Source organism: Oncorhynchus nerka, linkage group LG14, assembly GCF_034236695.1.
Source record: "Oncorhynchus nerka isolate Pitt River linkage group LG14, Oner_Uvic_2.0, whole genome shotgun sequence".
NCBI lineage: Eukaryota > Metazoa > Chordata > Actinopteri > Salmoniformes > Salmonidae > Oncorhynchus > Oncorhynchus nerka.
In genome coordinates this window covers 53,238,847-53,263,701 of record NC_088409.1, presented here as the reverse complement: position 1 = coordinate 53,263,701, position 24,855 = coordinate 53,238,847, and the positions used below count along the sequence as shown (strand labels likewise).

The following is a 24,855-nucleotide window of genomic DNA, read 5'->3' as shown; positions in this document are numbered from 1 at the left end:
TCTGGTTCACGCCCCTGTTTGATTAGCAGTTGCTGCTAATTCTAAGGCCTGCGCTCGTTCTATTTTGATCCTGCACAGCTGCAGTTTTACTGAGAATCAGCACAGGGGTGGATGGAAAGAATGGGAGAAAATAGGGAGAATGGGGTTGTTTGGTGGGATGTGGAAGTGAGTGAGGCTGGAGGAGAAAGAGGGGGAGATGGAGGGATGGAAGCAGCCCAGACAGCTGGAGCGGAATAGGGGGGGGGGGGGGGGTTGGATGTTTGATGGGCTGCAGGTGTTTTAGCAGCTCGTTAAAGGACTTAATGGGGTATGTAACAGAGCCTGTTGATACACACTGACTGAGATTTTCTAAATATTGAGCAATTATGGAACTTGAAATACACTGAACAAAAATATAAATGCAACTTGTAAAGTGTTGGTCTCATGTTTCATGAGCTGAAATAAAAGATCCCAGAAATTTTCCATGTGCACATAAAGCTTATTTCTCTCAACTTTTGTGCACAAATTTGTTTACATCCCTGTTAGTGAGCATTTATCTTTTGCCAAGATAATCCATCCACCTAACAGGTGTGGTATACCAAGAAGCTGATTAAACAGCATGATCATTACACAGGTGTACCTTGTGCAGGGGGCAATAAAAGGCCACTCTAAAATGTGCAGTTTTGTCACACAACCCAATACCACAGATGTCTCCTGTTTTGAGGGAGCGTGCAATTGTCCACCAGAGCTGTTGCCAGAGATTTTAATGTTAATTTCACTACCATAAGCCGCTTACAACATAATTTCGGAGAATTTGAAATTATGACCACGTGTAACCACGGCAGCCCAGGACCTCCACATCAGGCTTTTTCATCGGCGGGATCGTCTGAGACCAGTCACTCGGACAGCTGATGTAATTGTTGGTTTGCACAACCTAAGCATTTCGGCACAAACTGTCAGAAACCGTCTCAGCGAAGCCTTTGGTCACTGGCTTGCTGGAGAAGTGTGCTAGTTATGGATGAATCCTGGTTTCAACTGTACCTGGCAGCTGGCAGACAGCATGTATGGCCTCGTGTGGGAGAGCAGTTTGCTGATGTTAACGTTGTGAACAGAGTTCCCCATGATGGAGGTGGGGTTATGGTATGGGCAGGCATAATTTACGGACAACGAACACAATTGCATTTTATCGATGGCAATTTGAATGCACAGAGATGCTGAGATCCTGAGGCCCATTGTCCCATCACTTCATGTTTCAGCATGATAATACAAGGATCTGTACACAATTCCTGAAAGATGAAAATGGGACAGTTCTTCCATGGCCTACATACTCACCAGACATGTCAACCATTGAGCATGTTTGGGATGCTCTGGATTGACGTGTACACAGAGTGTTCCAGTTCCCGCAAATATCCAGCAACTTCGCACAGCCTTTGAAGAAGAGGCCACAATCAACAGCCTGGTCAACTCAATGCGAAGGAGGTGTGTTGCGCTGCATGAGGCAAATGGCTGGGCACACCAGATACTTACTGGTTTTCTGAGCCCTCTTCCACTTTAAATCTGTGACCAACACATGCATATCTGTATTCCCCGTCAGGTCAAAGCCATAGATTAGGGCCTAATGAATTCATTTCAAGTGACAGATTTCTGTATTTTTTTTATTGAACCTTTTATTTAACTAGGTGAGTCAGTTAAGAACACATTTTTATTTACAATGACACCCTATCAAAAGGCAAAAGGCCTCCTGTAGGGAGAGGGACTGGGATTCAAATAAAAATGTTAGACAAAACACACATCACAACAAGATAGACACTACATGACAGCAACACATGACAACACAACATGGTAGCAACACAACATGGCAGCAGCACATGGTAGCAGCACAAAACATGGTATGAACATTATTGGGCACAGACAACAGAAAAGGGCAAGAAGATGGAGACAACAATACATCAGGCAAAGCAGCCACAGGTGTCAGTAAGAGTGTCCATGATTGAGTCTTTGAATGAAGAGATAAAACTGTCCAGTTTGAGTGTTTTGTTCCAGCTCGTTCCAGTCACTAGCTGCACCGAACTGTAAAGAGGAGTGACCCAGGGATGTGTGTGCTTTGGGGACCTTTAACAGAATGTGACTGGCAGAACGGGTGTTGTACGTGGAGGATGAGGGCGGCAGTAGGTACAGTATCTCAGATAGAGGGGAAGGTTTTATAAATAAGCATCAACCAGTGGGTTTTGTGTCAGGTATACAGAGATGACCAGTTTACAGAGGACTATAGAGTGCAGTGATGTGTCCTATAAGGAGCATTGGAGGCAAACCATTTACTGGAAGTTTAGAGGTGTCAATCATTCATCTCACATTGTGTGTGTGTGTGTGTGTGTGTGTGTGTGTGACACTGTTTCCCTGATCTGCCAGAGAAAAGTGGTTTGTGGTCTAACTGTTGCTAAGAGGAGGGGGCTAGCTAGAGAGAAGATAGAGGGGTACATAACATATGGAGTGTGTGACACCTTTAACATCAATTATAAAAACATTTGTATACTGATTTTATTTTTCTTCACATATGCTGTAGCTTGATCCTAGTTTACATAATCTGAGGTGTTTGTGTTGTGCCAGCCATCGGTTGAGACACAGCATACTCTTGAACACAGGGAAGGCGTCAATTTAATCATAGAACTAGAATCCATAGAATGGACTTGCAATTAGCTGTTACACCATTGACATTGAAATGTAATTTAAATTTGAGCTTTTAGTTACTACCACGAATATGTATTTTCTATTATCTATATTTTTATTATTATCTATGGAAGATGGTTGGACCTCCAACCATCTTTGTGGTACTAATTACAGCTGCACCATCGAGAGCATCCTAACTGGTTGCATCACCACCTGGAATGGCAACTGCTCAGCATCCAACCGTCTTCTACCCCCAAGCCATAAGACAGCTGAACAATTAATCAAATGGCCACCCGGACTACTTACATTGACACCCCCTTTGTTTTTACACTGCTGCAACTCACTGTTTATCTATGCAGTCACTTTACCCCTACCTACATGTACAGATTACCTTCACAAACCTGCCCCCCCCCCCCCCCCCCCCACACACACACACACACACATTGACTCGGTATTGTTATATTATTGTGTTACTTTTTGTATTTTATTTTGTACTTTAGTTTATTTAGTAAAGTTTTTATTAGCTATATTCCTTGACCTGAATTGATAGTTAAGGGCTTGTAAAGTAAGCATTTCACGGTAAGGTCTGTGCATGTGACAAACTTTGATTTGATTTGAAAGTTTGTAATGATTTGAAAGTTTGTAAAGTTTGTAATTGTAATGTTTAGTAGCTACATTTATCAGCCAAAACATGAAACGCACCCTTTATTCAGGAACATGCTGTGTCTCAACCGATGGCGGGCACAACACGAACACCTCAGATTATGTCAAATAGGATCTAAGCTTCAACATAAGTGAAAATGGATTAAAAAATATATGTTTTACACGTTTTTAGATCATTGGTGGTTAAAGCAAAAAAATATATACAAATGTTTCGTAATTAAATCTAGAAATTATAAAATAGCTTTACAACCTTGATTTGTAAGCTTTCAAGTGATGTCAAACGTAACCTTTGATCTTTTTAGTGATTGTAACGTACACTACCAGTCAAGTTTGGACACACCTACAGATTCCAGTTTTTTTATTTTTTTATTACTATTTTCTACATCCTCTTAAGGATTATCCCCCTTTTTTCAATATTTGCCTAAAATGACATACCCAAATCTAACTGCCTGTAGCTCAGGCCCTGAAGCAAGGATATGCATATTCTTGGCACCATTTGAAAGGAAACACTTAAGTTTATGGAAATGTGAAATTAATGTAGTAGAATATAACACAATAGATCTTGTAAAAGATAATAACAAAGAGAAAAACAATCGTTCTTTTGAAAAATAAATTGTACCATCATTGAAATGCAAGAGAAAGGACATAATGTATTATTCCAGCCCAGGTGCAATTTAGATTTTGGCCACTAGATAGCATCAGTGTATGTGCAAAGTTTTATACTGATCCAATGAACTGTATTTCTGTTCAAAATGTTGTATCAAGACTGCCCAAATTTTCCTAATTTGTTTATGAATAACTTTGCATGTTCAAAATTGTGCACTCTCCTCAAACAATAGCATGGTATTATTTCACTGTAATAGCTACTGTAAATTGGACAGTGCAGTTAGATTAACAAGAATTTAAGCTTTCTGCCAATATCAGATATGTCTATGTCCTGGGAAATGTTATTGTTAATTACAACCTCATGTTAATCGCATTAGCCTACGTTAGCTCAACCATCCTGTGGAAGGGACACCGATCCCGAAGAAGACATCAAAACTATGAAATAACACATGGAATCATGTAGAAACCTAACAAATGTTAAACAAATAAAAATATATTTTATATTTTTGATTCTTCAAAGTAGCCACCCTTTATGGAATGCATTTCAATTAATAGGTGTGATTTGTTCAAAGTTAAATTTGTGGAATATATTTCCTTCCTAATGCGTTTGAGCCAATCAGTTGTGTTGTGACAAGGTAGGAGTGGTATACAGAAGATAGCCCTATTTGGTAAAAGACCAAATCCATATTATGACAAGAACATCTTAAATAAGCATAGAGAAACAACAGTCCATTACTTTAAGACATGAAGGTCAGTCAGTCTGGAAAATGTCAAGAACTTTTAAAGTTTCTTCAAGTGCAGTCGCAAAAATCATCAAGCGCTATGATGAAACTGGCTCTCATGAGGACCGCCACAGGAAAGGAAGACCTAGAGTTACCTGCTGCAGAGGATAAGTTAATTAGAGTTACCAGCCTCAGAAATTGCTGCCCAAATAAATGCTTCACAGAATTCAAGTAACAGACAGACCTCAACATCAACTGTTCAGAGGAGACTGCATTAATCAGGCCTTCATGGTCAAATTGCTGCGAAGAAACCACTACTAAAGGACACCAATAATAAGAAGAGACTTGTTTGGGTGAAGAGATACGAGCAATGGACTTAGACTGGTGGAAATCTGTCCTTTGGTCTGAGTCCAATTTGAGCTTTTTTTTCCAACCGCCGTGTCTTTGTGAGACGCAGAGTAGGTGAACGGATGGTCTCCGCATGTGTGGTTCCCACCGTAAAGCATGGAGGATGAGGTGTGATGGTGTGGGGGTTCTTTCCAGGTAAATCTGTCTGATTTATTTAGAATTCAAGGCACACTTAACCAGCATGGTTAACAGCATTCTACAGTGATACACCATCCCATCTGGTTTGCACTTAGTAGGACTATCATTTGTTTTTCAACAGGACAATGACCCAACACACCTCCAGGATGTGTACGGGCTATTTGACCAACAAGGAGAGTGATGGAGTGCTGCATCAGATGACCTGGTCTCCACAATCACCTGACCTCAACCCAATTGAGATGGTTTGGGATGAGTCTGACCGCAGAGTGAAGGAAAAGCAGCCAACAAGTGCTCAGCATATGTCGGAACTCCTTGAAGACTGTTGGAAAAGCATTCAAGGTGAAGCTGGTTGAGAGAATGCGAAGAGTTTGCAAAGCTGTCATCAAAAGGTGGCTACTTTGAAGAATCTAAAATCCAAAATATATTTTTATTTGTTTAACACTTTATTGGTTACTACATGATTCCATATGTGTTATTACATAGTTTTGATGTCTTCACTATTATTCTACACTGTAGAAAATGGTAAAATAACTTTGACAGGTTCTCTATATGCTTGGAGTCAAGAACCAGGTGCAGAAGGTGAGTTTAGTGATAAGAAAGGCAGATAAACAATAACAGGAGAAGCGTACTGACCAAAACCAAAACTGTCTGATGACTGAGGCTACTGAGTGCTACATAAAGGGAGATGAATCATGGTGATGATGCTGCCCAGGTGTGTGTAACGATGGGGAGCAGGTGTGCGTAATGATGATGCCAGGACCAGTTGCTAGTAGAGTCAAGCGCCGGAGCGGGAGTAGGCGTGACAGTGATGAAGACATGGCAGTCTCATTGTAGGTGAGGTATGCAAAATGGGTCAATTTTGAGCACCTTTATCTCCTGAATGTTTTGGCATCAAAATGTGAAAAACTGAAATCTAATGGCAATAGCCCTATACTAACATATGCCTGGAGAGTTGTCGAGGTGTGTCCCCCAAATGGCACCCTATTATTCCCTATATAGTGCACTACTTTTGTCTAGAGTCCTATTGGCCCTCGTCAAAAGGAATGCACTATATATTGAATAGGGTGCCATTTTGGATGTAACCCTCGTCTCCTCTCTCCCATTCAGTGTCGGTCAATGACTCTTCCTGTAACCCCTATCAGCATCATTCTTCTCAAGTGTTGGTTTGTGTCAAAGTCATGCTGCATTACAGTTTTAAACTCTTGGTGGTGTATTTTTGGTGCTTTTCCCGGTGTTGTATTGACCACCAATGGATGGAGAGAGTAAAATCGATTGCATTTTCTCCCCTTTTTAAATGATCAATAACATAAAAAGATCTTACAGTAGCTTATGTAATCAGGTTAACAGCACTCAGACTCCGGTTGCTTCCCAAATGGCACCCTAATCTCTATATAGTGCACTACTTTTGACCGAGCCCTGGTCAAAATTACAGTAGTACACCATGTAGGGCGTGGGACAAAGGCTCAGAGGCTGTGAGGCAACAGGGTCAGTTCCTCAAACTGGTTGGCAGCTGACAGCTCTCAGTACTGCAATGAAATTTCATCAAGGGTAGTGTGTGTGTGTGTGGGGGGGGGGGGGGGCTGGGTGTAGTGTGCGCGCGTTCGTGCTTGCATGTATGTACAGTACCAGTCAAAAGTTTGGACACACTACCCCCCGCATTCCAGGTGACTACCTCATGATTTCTGCTTTCCAGGTGACTACCTCATGAAGCTGGTTGAGAGAATGTCAAGAGTGTGCAAAGCTGTCATCAAGGCAAAGGGTGGCTACTTTGAAGAATCTCAAATATAAATATATTTTGATTTGTTTAACACTTTTTTGGTTACTACATGATTCCATATGTGTTATTTCATAGTTTTGATGTCTTCACTATTATTCTACAATGTAGAACATAGTAAAAAGAAAGAAAAACCCTTGAATGAGTAGGTGTGTCCAAACCTTTGACAGGGACTGTATGTATGTACAGTGCTTCAGAAAGTACTCGCACCCCTTGACTTGTTCCACATTTTGTTGTGTTACAGCCTGAATTTAAAATGGATAACATTGAGATCTATTGTCAGTCAAAGAAATGTCAAAGTGCAATTATGTTTTTCGATTTCTTTTACAAATTAATAAAAAAGGAAAAGCTGAAATGTCTTGAATCAGTAAGTATTCAAGTATTTAGGCAAGCCTAAATAAGTTCAGGAGTACACATTTGCTCAACAAGTCACATAAGTTGCATAGACTCACTCTGTGTGCAATAATAGTGTTAAACATTTTTGAATGACTACCTCATCTCTGTACCCCACACATAAAATGATCTTAAAGGTCCGTGAATTTCAAACACATTCAACCACACAGACCAGTGAGGTTTTCCAATGCCTAGCAAAGAAGGACAGCTATTGGTAGATAGGTAAGAAATAAAAAAGCAAACATTCAATATCCCTCCCTTTCAGCATGGTGATGTTATTAATTACACTTTGGATGGTGTATCAATACACCCAGTCACAGTAAAGATACAGGTGTCCTTCCTAACTCAGTTGCCGAAGAGGAAAGAAGCCGCTCAGGGATTTCACCATGAGGCCAATGGTGACTTTAAAACAATTAGAGTTTAATGGCTGTGATAGGATAAAACTGAGGATGGATCAACAACATTGTACTTACTCCACAATTACTAACCTAAATGACACAGTGAAAAGAAGGAAGCCTGTATAGAATAAAAATATTCCAAAGCATGCTTCCTCTTTGCAACAAGGCACTAAAGTAATACTGCAAAAAATGTGGCAACGTAATTAACTTTTTGACCTGAATACAAAGTGTTAAGTTTGAGGCAAATCCAATACAGCAATTACTGAGTACCACTCTCCATATTTTCAACCACAGTGGTGGCTGCATCTTGTTATGGGTATGCTTGTAATCGTTAAGCATTAAAAAAAATGGAATGGTGCTAAGCACAGGTTAAATCCAAGAGGGAAACCTGATTCAGTCTGCTTTCCACCAGACACTGGGAGATTAATTCACCTTTCAGTAGGTTGAAAGGCCAAATCTACGCCGGAGTTGCTTGCCAAGAAGGCAGTGAATGTCCTGAGTGGCTGAGTTACAGTTTTGACTTAAATCTGCTTGAAAATCTATGGCAAGACCTGGAAATGGTTGTCTAGCTATGATCAACAACCGAGTCTTACCCATTTTTAATTCAGGCTGTAAAACAAAACATTTGGAATAAATTGAGTACTTTCTGAAGGAAGTGGCCTGGAGGTTTAGAGCGTTGGGCCAGAAACCAAATGGTTGCTGGTTTGAAACTCAGCTAGCTAGGTGAAAATGATGTCGATGTGCCCTTGAGCAAGGCACTTAACTCCTGTAAGTCGCTCTGGATAAGAGCGTCTGCTAAATAACTAAAATGTAAATGCGTGTCCTCGCATGCACTTATTGGTCTTGGTTTATAAATACACCCCCTCTCTGGCAAATAAAGGAAGTTGTAGTTTACACACATCGGATGCACACGTATAGGCCCTGCCTGTGAGTGTGCATGCGTGTTTGTGATTAGAAAGAGAGTGAGAGGGTGTGGCATTGATTACAACCAAGGAGATCATAATTGAGTGTCAGAACAGCAGTTTGTAAGAATTCAGTTGTGTGACGTAGCGGGGAGATGTCAGTCTAGTCTAGACCAATGTGTCTACGTACTGTAGTGTCAGTATTACAGAGCTGTACTTCCACTACAAAGTATTGCCCTGTAATGTTACTATGTCTACTGTATCTAATGCAGTATATTAATAATGATGATTGAATTAATGCCATTTATCAGATGTTTTTTATCTAAGGTGACTTATAGTAGTGGTTGCATACATTTTCACATGGGCGGCCCCAGCGGGCATCCAGCCCAAAAATGTGGTGAGAGTAAGAACAAAGATAGAGAGAGTCTTCAGAGAGAAACGGAAGAGAGACAGATTTGGTGGTTGGATTTTTTTTCTCAGTTTTCCCTTGCTGCACCTCCTCTGTCACCGTGTGACATCAAGCATCTACTTCCTCCTTGGGCACCACCCGCTCCGACAGGTCTCACACACCCTTCAATGGACCTTCTGCTTCTGCCTGCTGGAACACATGTCCTGTCCGTGTCCCCGTCTCTACCCGTGTCATCGGCATCCGTGTGCAGTCTCCTGTTTTGAATCAGGATGAGCTTCAGGAGTAAGATCACGTTCCGAAAGAAGACCAGGGATAAGAGCAGGCGTGTGCGGAACGATTTCAACCGGCTGAGTGTCGTATGTATGCTGTCTCTCTCGTGCAGTGCCGTATCTTTGTGTTTTTATTGCCCTGGGCTTCCTTTTCCTTTCTGTTGCACTTGTCGATCTGGGGTGAAGTTCTCCTAGGTAAAGATCTAGAATCAGCTTCCAATTCCTAACCTTAATCATGAGTGGGTGAAAAGGCAAAACTGACCCAAGTCTCTATCGGCAACTTCACTCTACACCGCATCTGTCTGTCAAAATGAGGCTAACCGATATGGCACAGGTTGGAGTTGGACATTGCTAGCCTTAGCCTAATACTAGTTAGCCAGTGACTCTCTATTTGACTATCTGATCGGTGTGTTGATACACCGATACACATAGTATTGCTCCCTATGTGTATCGGAGTTTCTATCCAGTGGAGTGGCCATTTACAGTGCCTTGCAAAAGTATTCATTTCCCTTGGCTTTTTTCCTATTTTGTTGCATTACAACCTGTCATTTAAATATATTTTTATTTGGATTTCATGTAATGGACATACACAAAATAGTTCAAATTGGTTAAGTGAAATTTTTAAAATGACTTGTTCAATAAATAAATAAATAAATAATGGAAAAGTGGTGCGTGAGTATGTATTCACCCCCTTTGCTATGAAGCCCCAAATGAGATCTGATGCAACCAATTACCTTCAGAAGTCAAATAATTAGTTAGATTGCACACAGGTGGGGACTAAAATTTTGCTTTTTGGCCATCAAGGAAAATGCTATGTCTGGCGCAAACCCAACACCTCTCATCACCCCGAGAATACCATCCCCATAGTGAAGCATGGTGGTGGCAGCATCATGCTGTGGGGATGTTTTCCATCGGCAGGTACTGGTCAGAATTGAAGGAATGATGGATGGCGATAAATACAAGGAAATTCTTGAGGGAAACCTGTTTGTCTTTCAGAGATTTGAGACTGGGGCGGAGGTTCACCTTCCAGCAGGACAATGAGCCTAAGCATACTGTTAAAGCAACACTTGAGTGGTTTAAGGGGAAACATTTAAATGTCTTGGAATGGCCAAGTCAAAGCCCAGACCTCAATCCAATTGAGAATCTGTGGAATGACTTAAAGATTGCTGTACACCAGCGGAACCCATCCAACTTGAAGGAGCTGGAGCAGTTTTGCCTTGAAGAATGGGCAAAAATCCCAGTGGCTAGATGTGCCAAGCTTATAGAGACATACCCCAAGAGACTTGCAGCTGTAATTGCTGCAAAAGGTGGCTATACATACTGTTGAATTCGGACGTTTACATACACCTTAGCCAAATACATTTAAACTCCGTTTTTGACATTTCATCCGAGTAAAATTACCTGTCTTAGGTTAGTTAGGATCACCACTTTATTTTAATGTGAAATGTCAGAATAATAGTAGAGTGATTTATTTCAGCTTTTATTTCTTTCATCACATTCCCAGTGGGTCAGAAGTTTACATACACTCAATTAGTATTTGGTAGCATTGCCTTTAAATTGTTTAACTTGGGTCAAGCGTTTCGGGTAGCCATCCACAAGCTTCCCACAATAAGTTTGGTGAATTTTGAGCCAGACTTGTTGAGGTCTATAATTTATTTTGGTCTTGGCTGATTACTTTTGATTTTCCCATGATGTCAAGCAAAGAGGCATTGAGTTTGATGGTAGGCCTTTAAATACATCCAAAGATACACCTCCAGTTGACTGAAATGATGTCAATTAGCCTATCAGAAGCTTCTAAAGCCATGACATCATTTTCTGGAATTTTCCAAGCTGTGTAAAGGCTCAGTCAACTTAATGTATGTAAACTTCTGACCCACTGGAATTGTGATGCAGTTTTTTTATTTTTTATTTCACCTTTATTTAACCAGGTAGGCTAGTTGAGAACAAGTTCTCATTTGCAACTGCGACCTGGCCAAGATAAAGCCAAGTGAATTATGAGTGAAATAATCTGTCTGTAAACAATTGTTGGAAAAATGACTTTTGTCATGCACAAAGTAGATGTCCTAACCGACTTGCCAAAACTATAGTTTGTTAACAAGAAATTTGTGGAGTGGTTAACGAGTTTTAATGACTCAAACCTAAGTGTATGTAAACTTCAGACTTCAGCTGTAGTATTGACTTTGGGGGGGGGGGGGGGGTAAATAGTTACTCACGCTCAAGTTTTCAGATTTTTTTTTGTCTTTTATTAAAAATATTTTCCATCTTCATTCCATTTTCCATCTTCAAAGTGGTAGACATGTTGTGTAAATCGAATGATACAAACCATCCAAAAATACATTTTAATTCTAGGTTGTGAGGCAATAAAATAGGAAACATGCCAAGGTGGGTGAATACTTTCGCAAGCCACTTTACAGTTTAGTCATTTAGCAGACATTCTTATCCAGATCATTTAAATAAATATCCCTATTTGTTCATATGGGAATCAAACCCACAATCCTGGCATTGCAAGTGCTGAGCTCTACCAACTAAGCCACACAGGACTACAATCTACAATCAGCATGGGATCTATATGTTCACAACATTTCAACTGGAGCTATGAGTTTGTCAGCAGGGGACTTTTACACCTCTACACGTATGTCCGATTTGTACAAATGCTCTGCAGCATCTTGACCGTATTGGTGTGATGTTGTCTGGGGGAATATCGGTGCCAAACGTGTAGGTGTCATGTAGCATGTCTCAAGCTGCTTTGAGATGTGATAAAACGCCCACTACAACACACTCTATAGTCCCAGTGATTACTGAGCTGTTGTGTTACTGAGCCGATAGTACTTCAGGTGTCAGGGAAGGTAACGTCCCTATATGACGCTAAGATTGCTTCGGCTGACTGTTATAGGGTAAGTAGTGCCTATTTCCTTCCACTTTGTTGTGGAATTACCCCAGCGGTTTTGTCTATGTCTCAATGACACCCTACTCCCTCTGTAGTGCACTACCTTTGACCAGAATAAAAGGGGACCAAAACTAAGGGGGTGCCATTTGACCTCTCAGTGCCTCTGGTCAGGTCAAATCAAAACGGAATGGGCCAAACCCACAGTGGTGCTCAGTAGGGTGATCAAGTGATTTGGCAACAGTGTGAATGAATGCTGAGTATGAAAGACTGTTGTTAATGTGTTTCTCTGCCCCTGCCACCGGTCCGTCTGTGTGGTAAGATCCCTACTGGCTGGAAACACAAAGGGAAGTTAATATTTGATTTATATTCATTTTGAAATCTCGGCTGAAAACCACCTTCAGGCATATGACGTTAGATATATATTTTTGTCGGTTTTATTTATTATATTGAGATTGGGCAGTGAAGAGGGCTAGAGGAGACGTCAAAGGTAGGATAGATTGGGAGGCAGATTGGAAACCCATGCCGACTGGTGGCGTTGGCTAAACGTGTGTCCCGGGCTGGGTACTCCACACTAACCGCTGGACCACTATCCGCAGGCCGCTCAGGCAAAAGATATTGTCTTGGTAGATATTTCTGTGAGGTTGACAAATTCAATTGTCCTCAGCGGTAATTCTCTCTAACAGTCGGGCACAGTTAAACAAAACATTTTTTTTAATTGATTTTTTTTAACAGTGGAATCTCAACAAGATCCTTCCTCACAACAAAAGATTGTTATGATTCTGGGTGTTTTGCAGTCTTTCGTTTTTCTGTCACGTTCTTTGCCATGCTTTTATTCCTCACTGACTGCTTGCTTCCACCGCTTTCCCTTATGTGTCAGGGGCGTGTTCACTAGGAATCAAACTGAAGCAAATGGTGTGGGACCTAGCTGAACTTGTCCGATTAGAAACCCTTTTTCCTTTAAAAAAAAGAATTATTTGCTACAATGTGCACTAAAGAATACACCCCTGGTCTAACTGAACAGAGGCTCGTGGTCAGAACGCAGGAGAAAACATCCCACAGTGGGCGTGTCAACAGAGAGAACACAGGTCATCAGTTTTCCACCCCTCTGACCGCAGTTTGTGTTAGCGGTGATGAATAAGACGTGCTGCTTTCCTTTGAGGACCCAAAATAGCCTCGTCTCATCACGTGCTGTCCATTTCGCTTTCTGTGAAACGCTCTGTCCGGATGGGATTGTTGAGACCATTTGCTGTGCAGATGTGCAGCCTAACCCGTAACCTAAAACTTATTGTAAAACTTCTGGCTTTGTACTATATCAGCCTACGGTCATTTGAGAGCTTGAATCTCTGATGTAATCGATTGAAATACTACTCAGCACCAGACACTAAAAGTAATAGGTGAGGTTGAACCTATCATTAAATATGTTTTCTGAGCTAATGTAATATATTCTTCTCTGTCAGTAAAATGGTTTCCCTCGACATGTTTTTGGTTTGGTTTGGCACATGACATGTAACCCACTTCATCCTCTATTTTACTTCTCTCTTCCCCGCCCCTCTAGGCTGGGGTCCGCGTTCCAAATGGCACCCTCTTCCCCTAATATAGTGCACTACTCTTGGCCAGGGCCCGTAGGGAATGGGGTGCTGTTTGGGACACAGACTTGGTGTTTACGTAGCTGATCCAATGGTGACAGTCTAAACACAGGAAGTGAGGTGGTGGCTCTAGCTCGTTTGTTTTTCTTCATGCCTTGCAAAGAAAATGATTCATGCCCGTCCGGTGAAAGATAAACAGATGTCCTGGGGTTTAGACTATTTGCCTAGCTACACCGTTTGTCTCGCGTTCGGTTTGAAGAACACTTGTTGACTGGCTGACTTTTCTCAGTGTATATGACAGTCACTGCTGAGTGTTTTGGGTATCAGCGCAGTTCAGAGAGGTTTATAAGTCAGGATTGTAGAATGGTATAGAAGAAAAATGTTAGCGTGGTGTCGCTGCCTGTCTGTCTGTCTGTCTGTCTCGCAGTGCGTTACAGCAGGATAAGTCCTAGATGTAGAAGACTTTTCTGTGTGACCTAATAGTTAAATATGTTGGGTATTCCATGGTGTGACTGTTACAGTGGTCATCATATGTATGGTTGACTGCGCAATTCTGATAGTGTGTGTGTGTTTGTGTGTGTGTGCATTTGGACCGGGATTTGAATTCTGCATCCGCCGCTTTCTCATCTGTGTTTCCCCAAGTAGTACCCAAGTGTTTATTTCACTTCCAAATGGGATAAGTCAAGTAAAATGTGTGTGTGTGTGTTCCAGCAGGAGAAACCCAAGCTGATAGACCCTCTGGACTATGAGGCTGTGATCTGTGACCTGGGAGATGAGCTGAAGGAAGACCCCCTCAGCGAGCTGCTCCTCTTCCCCGACAACGACTTCACGGTGGGTACGAGCGTGTCTGTGTGTGTGTGGGGGGGAGGGGTGTGTGTGTGTGTCTGACTGTGTGTCTGGGTCCAATGTTTTTCGACAAAACAGACAGACAGACGCACTTGCATTCTGAATCCCTCATTCCCCTAGTGCTTCTGCTCCGACAATGTCCTGTGGCTGTTTGCACATTAGTGACTTAATTAGTGCGCTAATGTGACTCCTTAAGACCGCCACTTCACATTAACCGGTTTTAATTGGTTTTAGGGAAATGACTCGGCTCTCGATCCCTGAGTTGATTTTTAAATGCCTGACTCTGCTACCGTGGTCCGCACGCACACAAACACACACACACACACACACACACACACACACACACACACACACACACACACACACAGGCCCGGCAACCAAACAGTCCCTGTTTCATTTGCGGTCTCTCAACCTAATGGAAATTCCAATTCATTAGCTAATGGACAAACTTAATTCGCTTCCATAACCTAATAATGTTTTGGAACACCTTCCTTCCTGTGAGTGTTTTAAACAGCTGACTTGCAGACCCAGTAAATCAGAACCAAGCGTTGATCAGAGCGGGAGCGGACTTGGCTGTTCTCTGTGTGTTGCGTCCCAAATGGCACCCTATCCCCCTATATAGTGCACTACTTGGCCCTGGTCACAAGTAATACACTACATAGGGATTACGGTGCCATCAGTGAGAGCAGTATTTCTCAAAAAAATCTTTACTGCTAGGTATGGATGATATATTTGAGCCATGTGCTGTTTTTACCTCAATATTTATGATTGAATTATAACAGCAACGGAGCTCTTGGTCAGATGTTATTCGTCAAGTGCTGACGCACTGGAATAGGGCTCGGTGATCTGACTGTACATCATGGTGGTAACGACTGTATCCTTAGATTTCCTATGTCCCCCTCAAGCATTTTCATGTTCAAACCTGCACATGTATCCTATCCCACTCTGGTATGTGTTATCTTTTACCTAATCTCAGTAATCATAAAACCAGCTATCGCGTGAACTTTGACCTCTGGCCAGCTAGTGAATTTGGTTCTAGGGGAAAAGGCTGAGATGTCAAGTCCACACCCCCTCCACCCCGACAGTCTTTCAGGGACAACCTTTTACCTGACATCAAACTGTCCCTCCCGCCTTGATGGTTCACCCCCAATGATTTCTCCTCCCCCTCTGTCTCCCAGGTGTCCACAGTGCCTCTGGAAAGACGGACACTGCAGTCCACTGTGCCCCAGGGGGCCGAGCTCCAGGCCGAGTGTCTGCTGGTCAGACAGGTGAGTGTGTATGTGTGTGTGTGCACAAACGCACGTGCGTTTGTGCGTGTGTGTATGTGTGTGTGTGAGCTCCATGCTTAGTTGTGTGACTGAGCTTTGGTGCAGGGGAGGGCTATGGAGCAGGGCTGACTCCACATTCAGGCTGGCTGGCTGGCAGGCAGCTAGGCTTGGTGTGGTGGTTGTGTGGGTAAGGGTCAGGACTACATGTAGTTGTTAGTTTACTTATCCTCAACACAGAGGTCAACATCATGAGCCCATAAGGCAGTGACATCAGGAGCACAGATGTGTTCTGTTCCTCCAGGAGCTGTGTGTGTTTCTGTGTGCCTGCGTGTGTGTACATGCGCACGAGAGAGAGGGATAGTTTCCAGCTAGCTCTATGATTGTCTCTCTCTCTCTCTCTCTCTCTGACTGATGCATTCAATCACTCACTCACTCCTCCTTGGCCCATATATGAGAAAGTGACGAGCATGTATTCTTTACCCATGTCTGGGCGTTACTGCTCCCCTTCTGAACAAGAGGGAAAGCGAAGTAAAGTTGTGCAGCTTGCTGCTGTATCATGTTTCTCTCCGTGGGAATCAACAGCATCTGGAAGGCGGGGGGGGGGGGTGCTTTGACTGGACTTCTGCTTCCAATGGGCTCATCTATGGAGCTGAATCATGAGAGCGAGAGAGAGAATGCCCGCTAATTATGAATCATTTGAGAGCGAGAGAGAGGAGAGAGAGAGATCGCCGATGCCCGCTAATTATCAAAATCCAGAAATGAGACGTTAAATTCTACCACTCTAAAAGGAAACGATTCCCAAACCTTCCATAACAAAGCCATCACCTACAGAGAGATTAACCTGGAGAAGAGTCCCCTAAGAAAGCTGGTCCTGGGGCTCTGTTCACAAACAGACCCCACAGAGCCCCAGGACAGCAACACAATTAGACCCAACCAAATCACGAGGAAACAAAAAGATAATTACTTGACACATTGGAAAGAATTAACAAAAAAACAGAGCAAACTAGAATGCTAGAGAGAGAGAGAGAGAGAGAGAGAGAGAGAGAGAGAGAGAGAGAGAGAGAGAGAGAGAGATTGGGCGAAGGAGGGTGTGAGAGTGGGAGAGTGAGAGGAAATGTGCGAGAGGATGAGAGGGAGGATGCGCGAGGGGGTGAGAGAGAGAGGGAAGGAGGGGGCGAGAGAAAGGGAAGGAAGGAGGGGCGAGAGAAAGGGAAGGAAGGAGGGGCGAGAGAGAGGGAAGGAGGGGCGAGAGAGAGGGAAGGATGGGGAAAGAGAGGGAAGGAGGGAGGGAGAGACGGAAGGAGGGGGCAAGAGAGAGAGAGGGAGAGATATATGGAGGGAGGGAAGGAGGGGGAGAGAGGGAATGTGGGGGCGAGAGACTGAAGGAGGGGGAGGGGTGAGAGAGGGAAGGAGGAGGAAAGGGACAGAGGGAAGGAGGGGAGGAAGAGAGGAAAGGTTGGGGCGAGAGAGAGATCGGGAAGGAGGGGGCGAGAGAGAGAGGCAAGGAGGGGGAGAGAGAGAGAGAGAGAGAGAGAGAGAGGGGGAAGTAGGGGGCGAGAGAGAGAGAGAGAAAGGGAAGGAGGTGGCGAGGGAGGGAGGGGAGAGCGAGAAAGGGAAGGATGGGGACAAGGATGGGGAAGGAGAGGGGGGAGAGATGGAAAGAGAGGTAAGGAGGAGGTGAGAGAGATGGAAGGAGAAAGAAATGTAAAGAAATGATGGAGGGGGAGAGATGGGAAGGAAGGGGAGAGAGAGAGAGAGAGAGAGGTGAGGAGAGAGAAATGTAAAGAAAGGGAAGGAAGGGGAGAGAGAGAGAGGTGAGGAGAGAGAAATGTAAAGAAAGTGAAGGAGGGGGAGAGATGGGAAGGAAGGGAGAGAGAGAGGGAGGTGAGGAGAGAGAAATGTAAAGAAAGGGAAGGAGGGGGAGAGATGGGAAGGAAGGGGAGAGAGAGAGAGGTGAGGAGAGAGAAATGTAAAGAAAGGGAAGGAGGGGGAGAGATGGGAAGGAAGGGGAGAGAGAGAGAGGTGAGGAGAGAGAAATGTAAAGAAAAGGAAGGAGGGGGAGAGATGGGAAGGAAAGAGAGAGAGAGACGGCGATGGGGCGAGAACTTTACAAATGCAAATGATGACGACCAGCGTGAACACAATTTTGCGTACATTTCCCCTATTGTATTGTCGCTATGAAGAGGTGGATCTAGACTGTGACCCAAATGGCACCAGATTCCCTTTATTGTGCAATCGTTTGAGGTGGTACCCTATAGGACCTGGTCAATAGCAGGGTGCCATTTGGGACGCATATACAGACTGTGTGTGCATGTGCACCTGTTTTCATGCTCTTATGGTGACAAGTAATGTTTGATGGTGAGGCTGAGGTGAAAGACTTGCAGCACATGCTGGCTAGAAGGAAGTGATCAAATTAGCCACCCGTAGTCTCACTCACATCCTACTGTAGCAGCATCACTGCATACGGAAACACACCAGACACCACACCGTCACAGCTTACAGAAGATTGTGTGTGTGTGTGTGTGTGTGTGTGTGTGTGTGTGTGTGCGTGCGTGCGTGCGTGCGAGCGAGCTGGAAGACAGAGAATGGCTATTTAAGTATGTGTTCCCAGGAATGTGTTGTTGCCTTGTCAGGGCATATTTACTTCCACAAAGGTCCAATTCCCAGGACCACAAATACAAATTCCATCTAGACACCGTTGCTCTAGAGCACACAAAAAACTATATGTACCTCGGCCTAAACATCAGCGCCACAGTGAACTTCCACAAAGCTGTGAGCGATCTGAGAGACAAGGCAAGAAGGGTCTTCTATGCCATCAAAAGGAACATAAAATTCGACTTACCAATTAGGATCTGACATAAAAATACTTGAATCAGATATAGAACCCATTCCCCTTTATGGTTGTGAAGTCTGGAGTCCGCTCACCAACTGGGACAAACAAAATGGGACAAACACCAAATTGAGACTCTGCATTGCAGAATTCTGCAAAAATATCCTCTGTGTACAACGTAAAACACCAAATAATGCACGCAGAGTAAAATTAGGCCGATACCCACTAATTATCAAAATCCAGAAAAGAGCTGTTAAATTCTACAACCACTTAAAAGGAAGCAATTCCCAAACCTTCCATAACAAAGCCATCACCTACAGAGAGATAAACCTGTCCTCTATGCAAGCTAGTCCTGGGGCTCTGTTCACAAACACACCCCACAGAGCCCCAGAACCGCAACACAATTAGACCCAACCAAATCATTAGGGGGAAAAAAGATAATTACTTGACACATTGGAACGAAATTACCAAAAAAGAGAGCAAACTGGAATGCTATTTGGCCCTAAAACAGAGAATACACAGTGGCAGAATACCTGACCAGTGTGACTGACCCAAACTCAAGGAAATCTTTGTCTATGTACATACATAGCCTTGCTATTGAGAGAGCCCGCCTAAGGCAGACCTGGCTCTCAAGAGAAGACTATGTGCACACTGCCCACAAAATGAGGTGGAAACTGAGCTGCACTTCCTAACCTCCTGCCAAATATTTGATCATATTAGAGACACATATTTCCCTCCGATTACACAGACCCACAAAGAATTAGAAAACAATCCAATTTTGCTCAACTCTGATATCTATTGGGTGAAATACCACAGTGTGTCATCACAGCAGCAATATTTGTGACCTGTTGCCACAAGAAAAGGGCAACAAGTGAAGAACAAACACCAATGTAAATATAACCTATATTTATGTTTATTTATTTTCCCTTTCATATTTGAACTATTTGCACATCATTGCAGAACTGTATATTCGAGGTCGACCGATGATTATTTTTCAACGCCGGTCCGATACCGATTATTGGAGGACCAAAAAAGCCGATACCGATTAATCGGCCGATTTTAATTGCTTTATTTGTAATAATGACAATTACAACAATACTGAATGAACACTTATTTTAACTTAATATAATACATCAATAAAATCAATTTAGCCTTAAGTAAATAATGAAACATGTTCAATTTGGTATAAATAATGCAAAAACAAAGTGTTGGAGAAGAAAGTAAAAGTGCAATATGTGCCATGTAAGAAAGCTAGCGTTTCAGTTCCTTGCTCAGAACATGAGAACATATGAAAGCTGGTGGTTCCTTTTAACATGATTCTTCAATATTCCTAGGTAAGAAGTTTTAGGTTGTAGTTATTATAGGAATTATAGGACTATTTCCCTCTATACCATTTGTATTTCGCACTTTAGTATTGCCAGTGTAACAGTATAGCTTCCATCCCTCTCCTCGCCCCTACCTGGGCTCGAACCAGGAACACATCGACAACAGCCACACTCAAAGCAGCGTTACCCATGCAGAGCAAGGGAAACAACCACAGGCTCAGAGCGAGTGACGTTTGAAACGCTATTAGCGCGCGCTAACTAGCTAGCCATTTTACATCGGTTACACCAGCCTCATCTCGGGAGTTGATAGGCTTGAAGTCATAAACAGCGCAATGCTTAACGCACAACGAAGAGCTGCTGGCAAAACCCACGAAAGTGCTGTTTGAAAGTGCTGTTACGCGCCTGCTTCTCAGTCAGATACTTAGACTTAGATACTTGTATGCTTGTATGCTCAGTCAGATTATATGTTGCATATAATCTGACTGAGCATACAAGCATACAGGACACGCTAGATAATATCTAGTAATATCATCAACCATGTGTAGTTAACTAGTGATTATAATTGATTGTTTTTTATACGATAAGTTTAATGCTAGCTAGCAACTTACCTTGGCTTACTGCATTCGCGTAACAGTCAGTCTCCTGCAACGAGAGAGAGGCAGGTCGTTATTGCGTTGGACTAGTTAACTGTAGGGTTGCAAGTTTGGATCCCCCGAGCTGACAAGGTGAAAATCTGTCGTTCTGCCCCTGAACGAGGCAGTTAACCCACCGTTCCTAGGCCGTCATTGAAAATAATAATGTTTTCTTAACTGACTTGCCTAGTTAAATAAAGGTCTAAAAAAAATTTAATAAAAAAAATCAGCAAATCGGCGCCCAAGAATACCGATTTCCGATTGTTATGAAAACTTGAAATCGGCCCCAATTAATCGGCCATTCCGATTAATCGGTCGACCTCTACTGTATATATATATACATAATATGACATTTGAATAGTCTTTATTCTTTTGTTTATTATCTATTTCACTTGCTTTGGCAATGTAAACATATGTTTCCCATGCTAATAAAGCCCTTCAATTGAAAATTGATTTGAAATTTAATTGAGAGGAGAGGGAGTGGAGAGGGAGAGAGTGCGTGAGCGTGTGTGTGTTTACGCGTGAGAGAGAGTGTGCTTCTGCGCAGCTGAGCTCGCATATGTACGTTTTGTGTGCACGTGAGAGACCGAGAGAAGAGAGGGAGGGAGGGAGAGAAAGAAAGTCTGTAACTCAATCCCGTGGGACAGAATGTTAATTCAATTCTTCTCATGGTTTGATTCATCTAATCATGGATTCAATCTTGTAACTCTTTCAGCTTATTGGGCTCCAAGACGACCTGTGTGAAGCAAGCTAGGGCTGCAGAGTCTTTTTCCCTCAAAAAAAAAATATGTTTTTGCAAGGCACGAAATAACGAGCTTAGAGCTACCACCTAACTTCCTGTGTTGACTCTGTCACCGCTGGATCAGCTACATAAACACCAAGTCTTGTGTCCCGAATGGCACCCCTTCCCCTGTGGACCCTGGTCAAAAGTAGTGCACTATGAAGGGAATAGGGTGCCATTTGGGACACCACCTTAATGTCGTAGAGGGAGGCAGACTCTGCAGCCCTAGCTTGCGTCACATTGGGTTGCATGAGGCCTGCTGCTCATGTAAAACAAAGCTGTACATTGCCTGTACATTACCATTACCGTACCTTGGATCTACTGATTTCAATCAAATCAAATTTTATTTGTCACATACACATGGTTAGCAGATGTTAATGCGAGTGTAGCGAAATGCTTGAGAGGTGTGTGTGTGTGTGTGTGTGTGTGTGTGTGTGTGTGTGTGTGTGTGTGTGTGTGACTACTGTAGAGCTGTATAAGTTCCACGTTGTGACCGAGAGGGGATTTCAAGCATCTACTGCCCATGCCAAGACACACACACACAAATCTCTTTTTGTTGATTGAGGACCTTTTTGCTGAGGAATGTGATTGTTTTTCATGTGTGTGTTTTCTATAGTTAAAAAAAAAAATCTTAGTATTTTATTTTCTGCTGTATTCCCTGTGTTGTGTAGTTGCAGGGCTCCCTTGCAGAAGAGGCCATGGTCTCAATGCGACTCTCAAATAAATGCATGAAATTAAACACACACACACACACACACACACACACACACACACACACACACACACACACACACACGGTCATGTATACAGACAGAATCAACTGTCTGTTATTCACAGGCATTAACAGAACCTCTGTCCCCTCCTCTTCCTCCTCCTCTTTCTCCTCCTCTGTTCCAGGCCTGCAAGTACTACAACTCCCAACTACACGTGGTCCATTACAAATATGATGAGTACGCAGGAGATTACCGGCTACTTCCCAGGTACAGAATAGTCTATGAAAGAGTTACAACATTCCGGCAACTTTCCCAAAACTCCCAGGTTTTCCATACATTTTGTGAAAGTTACCAGAATTTTGCAGCCCTTGTCTGTGATTGCACTTATGCATTCAGTACATTTACATTTACATTTAGTTACAGAGCAGTGTTTACATATTTTAATGGTTCCGTGTCAGAAAACAGTACTTCGCCACATCATGTACTTCTAAGTATTATGACGCTATTGTGTTTGACAGGGCCCACTCCAGGGCTTAACGGTTTTGACAGAGTCTTTGTCAGGAACGCATTCCAGACTTTCCAAAGGCGTACTTCACATAAACACTAGGAAAGACGCAGCTGAGAACCTCAGCTAGACCAAAAGATCCAGGTGCTTGTATCCTTAATGGAACCCTATTCCCTATTTAGTGCACTACTTTTGACCAGAGTTCACTAAATAGGAAATAGTGTGCCATTTGAGCTGCTGTAGTCTGCGGTTACATAGCGGGCCTCTCGAAAAATAGCTCTCTGTGATGTCAACAATGGGAACAAAAAAACAAAATGATGGACATCGGTGGGTTGTGTTGTTGAGTGGCAAGCTGTGCTGTCCAGCAGCAGTGATGTCAGGGTGTGTGTATCGGTCACTCAACCCCAGGGAGACCAAACATCACAGCAGAGCCTCTTTGATTTCTGACCCCTATCCAGACCACTGGAATGTTCTCCTGGTCTCCCATGGGTTGGTTATGTTGTAGTCCTCTAGTTCAGTTCCCATGACCTTTTTGAGTTTGTTGAATTTAAAATAGTTTTATGTTCAACATCATATTCTGTACATCAACTCTAAAACTGATCCAAATTCTACTTTTGATACTGTGTAGTTTAACATCAATAGATGTCAAGAGACTGAGTGTACGGGCTCCTATGGAGGTTAGATCCACATGATATGAGTTCTCTCTCTGAATCACTTCCTCTGTCTTTCCCTGGAATTTGTAGCAGATCTAGGATCAGTATGGGAGTTACTGCTAGCCTTTGTGAGAAACCCTGTACACACAGTTAGCATCAGATCTAGGATCAGTTTGGGCTCCTTATACTATATGTCTGTGATCCAGTTGACAGACTGACAGCTCAGTTCACTCTGAGCTAGTAATCTTCACGAGCTGTGTCTCTCCAGAAATCACAGAGCCACGAAGTCTGGCATGTTGCAAGGCTATTCTAACTTTTAGGTCTAAACACAGGGGTGTCCCTGAAGATTCTCTAAAAAATGTTTAGCCTCTTGGAGACAATTTTGAGAAGCCATGAGATGCCATGAATCATTTTAGCTGAGACTAGTTGCAGTGCTTGGTCTGCTATCCTGATAAAAGAGGGAAGCCTTTGTGTCTCCAGCTCAGAGCACATGCACAAACACAGGGTGGCTCATGAACGCACTGGAGCGAGGGCAAGTTTTTGTCTGGTCCTTTTCGGGGGGGGAGATGGATAGGACTCGGCCACACAAGTCGGGGCTCAGCTCAGACACCCAGCCATAGAGATGGAAAAGAGAGAACACCTCCTATCTGTGCTACGATGATCCCTCCAAGGGGAACTCTGCTGTTTACCAAAACAGTGGTGGGATTCCCACTTTGTTTTTGTTTAAACTGAAAATTGCCCTTTAACCCATTTAAAATGGAGAAAGCCCTCGCTGCCCATGCTATAACAAGCTTTGTAGCAAGTCTGCCCTCTATCCGACTCCATGCACCCAGCACCTCTACAGTAAAACTTACCGTATGCTTCCCATTCGAAAGAGTTTGCGCATATATTAGACCACATCTTTGACCTTTTGGTATTCGGCAGCGTTCGGCGGGTTTTTTTCCGGCTGTTCGAGCACACACATTTTTCTCTTGAGGCTTGTCGAAGTTCTGCAGCCAAAGTTTCCACCCCTTCCTCAGTGATTGGCCAAAAGTAGATGTTTGTTGTCATTCAATGACAGACGACTAGTTTTCATGCACATTTCACTCGAGAAATACTGCACCAAACATCTTAGTTTCATCTGCGTGACTAAGACTTCCTCTGTCAAAACATCAACATTTAAATACAGATTTCTTGACCTATCTTAGATTCATTCTGACTATTTTGAGAAGTTTACTTGTTGCTATGGTGTCTCAACAGAGGGATAAACAGTAATATTGCCGCTTTTGTCTAGTTTTTCAAGCAAAGGTATTTTAAGAGAGTATGCAAGCACAAACGTTCACTTCGCCTAGCCGTGGTGACCTGGCCAGAAAAAATCTCTGGGCTCGAGTTAGCCCATGCCTGTGTAGATAAGCAGGCCCTACTACTACAATAAACTGCTGGACTGTTATGTGGCTATCACAACACGTGTATCAACACTAGAGTTGAGCTTGAATGCCATTACTGAAGTGTGGTACATCTA

The 24,855-nt window shown here is 43.0% G+C and overlaps 1 protein-coding gene across 1 annotated transcript in view; it reads left to right on the top strand.

Moving 5' to 3' along the window:
- Positions 1-24,855, top strand: part of LOC115141471 (dedicator of cytokinesis protein 10-like) — a 142,273-nt gene that overhangs the window by 6,896 nt on the left and 110,522 nt on the right. The window contains 3 exon segments of the mRNA XM_029680362.2: positions 14,513-14,632; positions 15,826-15,915; positions 22,381-22,463. Of these exon segments, the coding sequence (XP_029536222.2) occupies positions 14,513-14,632; positions 15,826-15,915; positions 22,381-22,463 (293 nt within the window).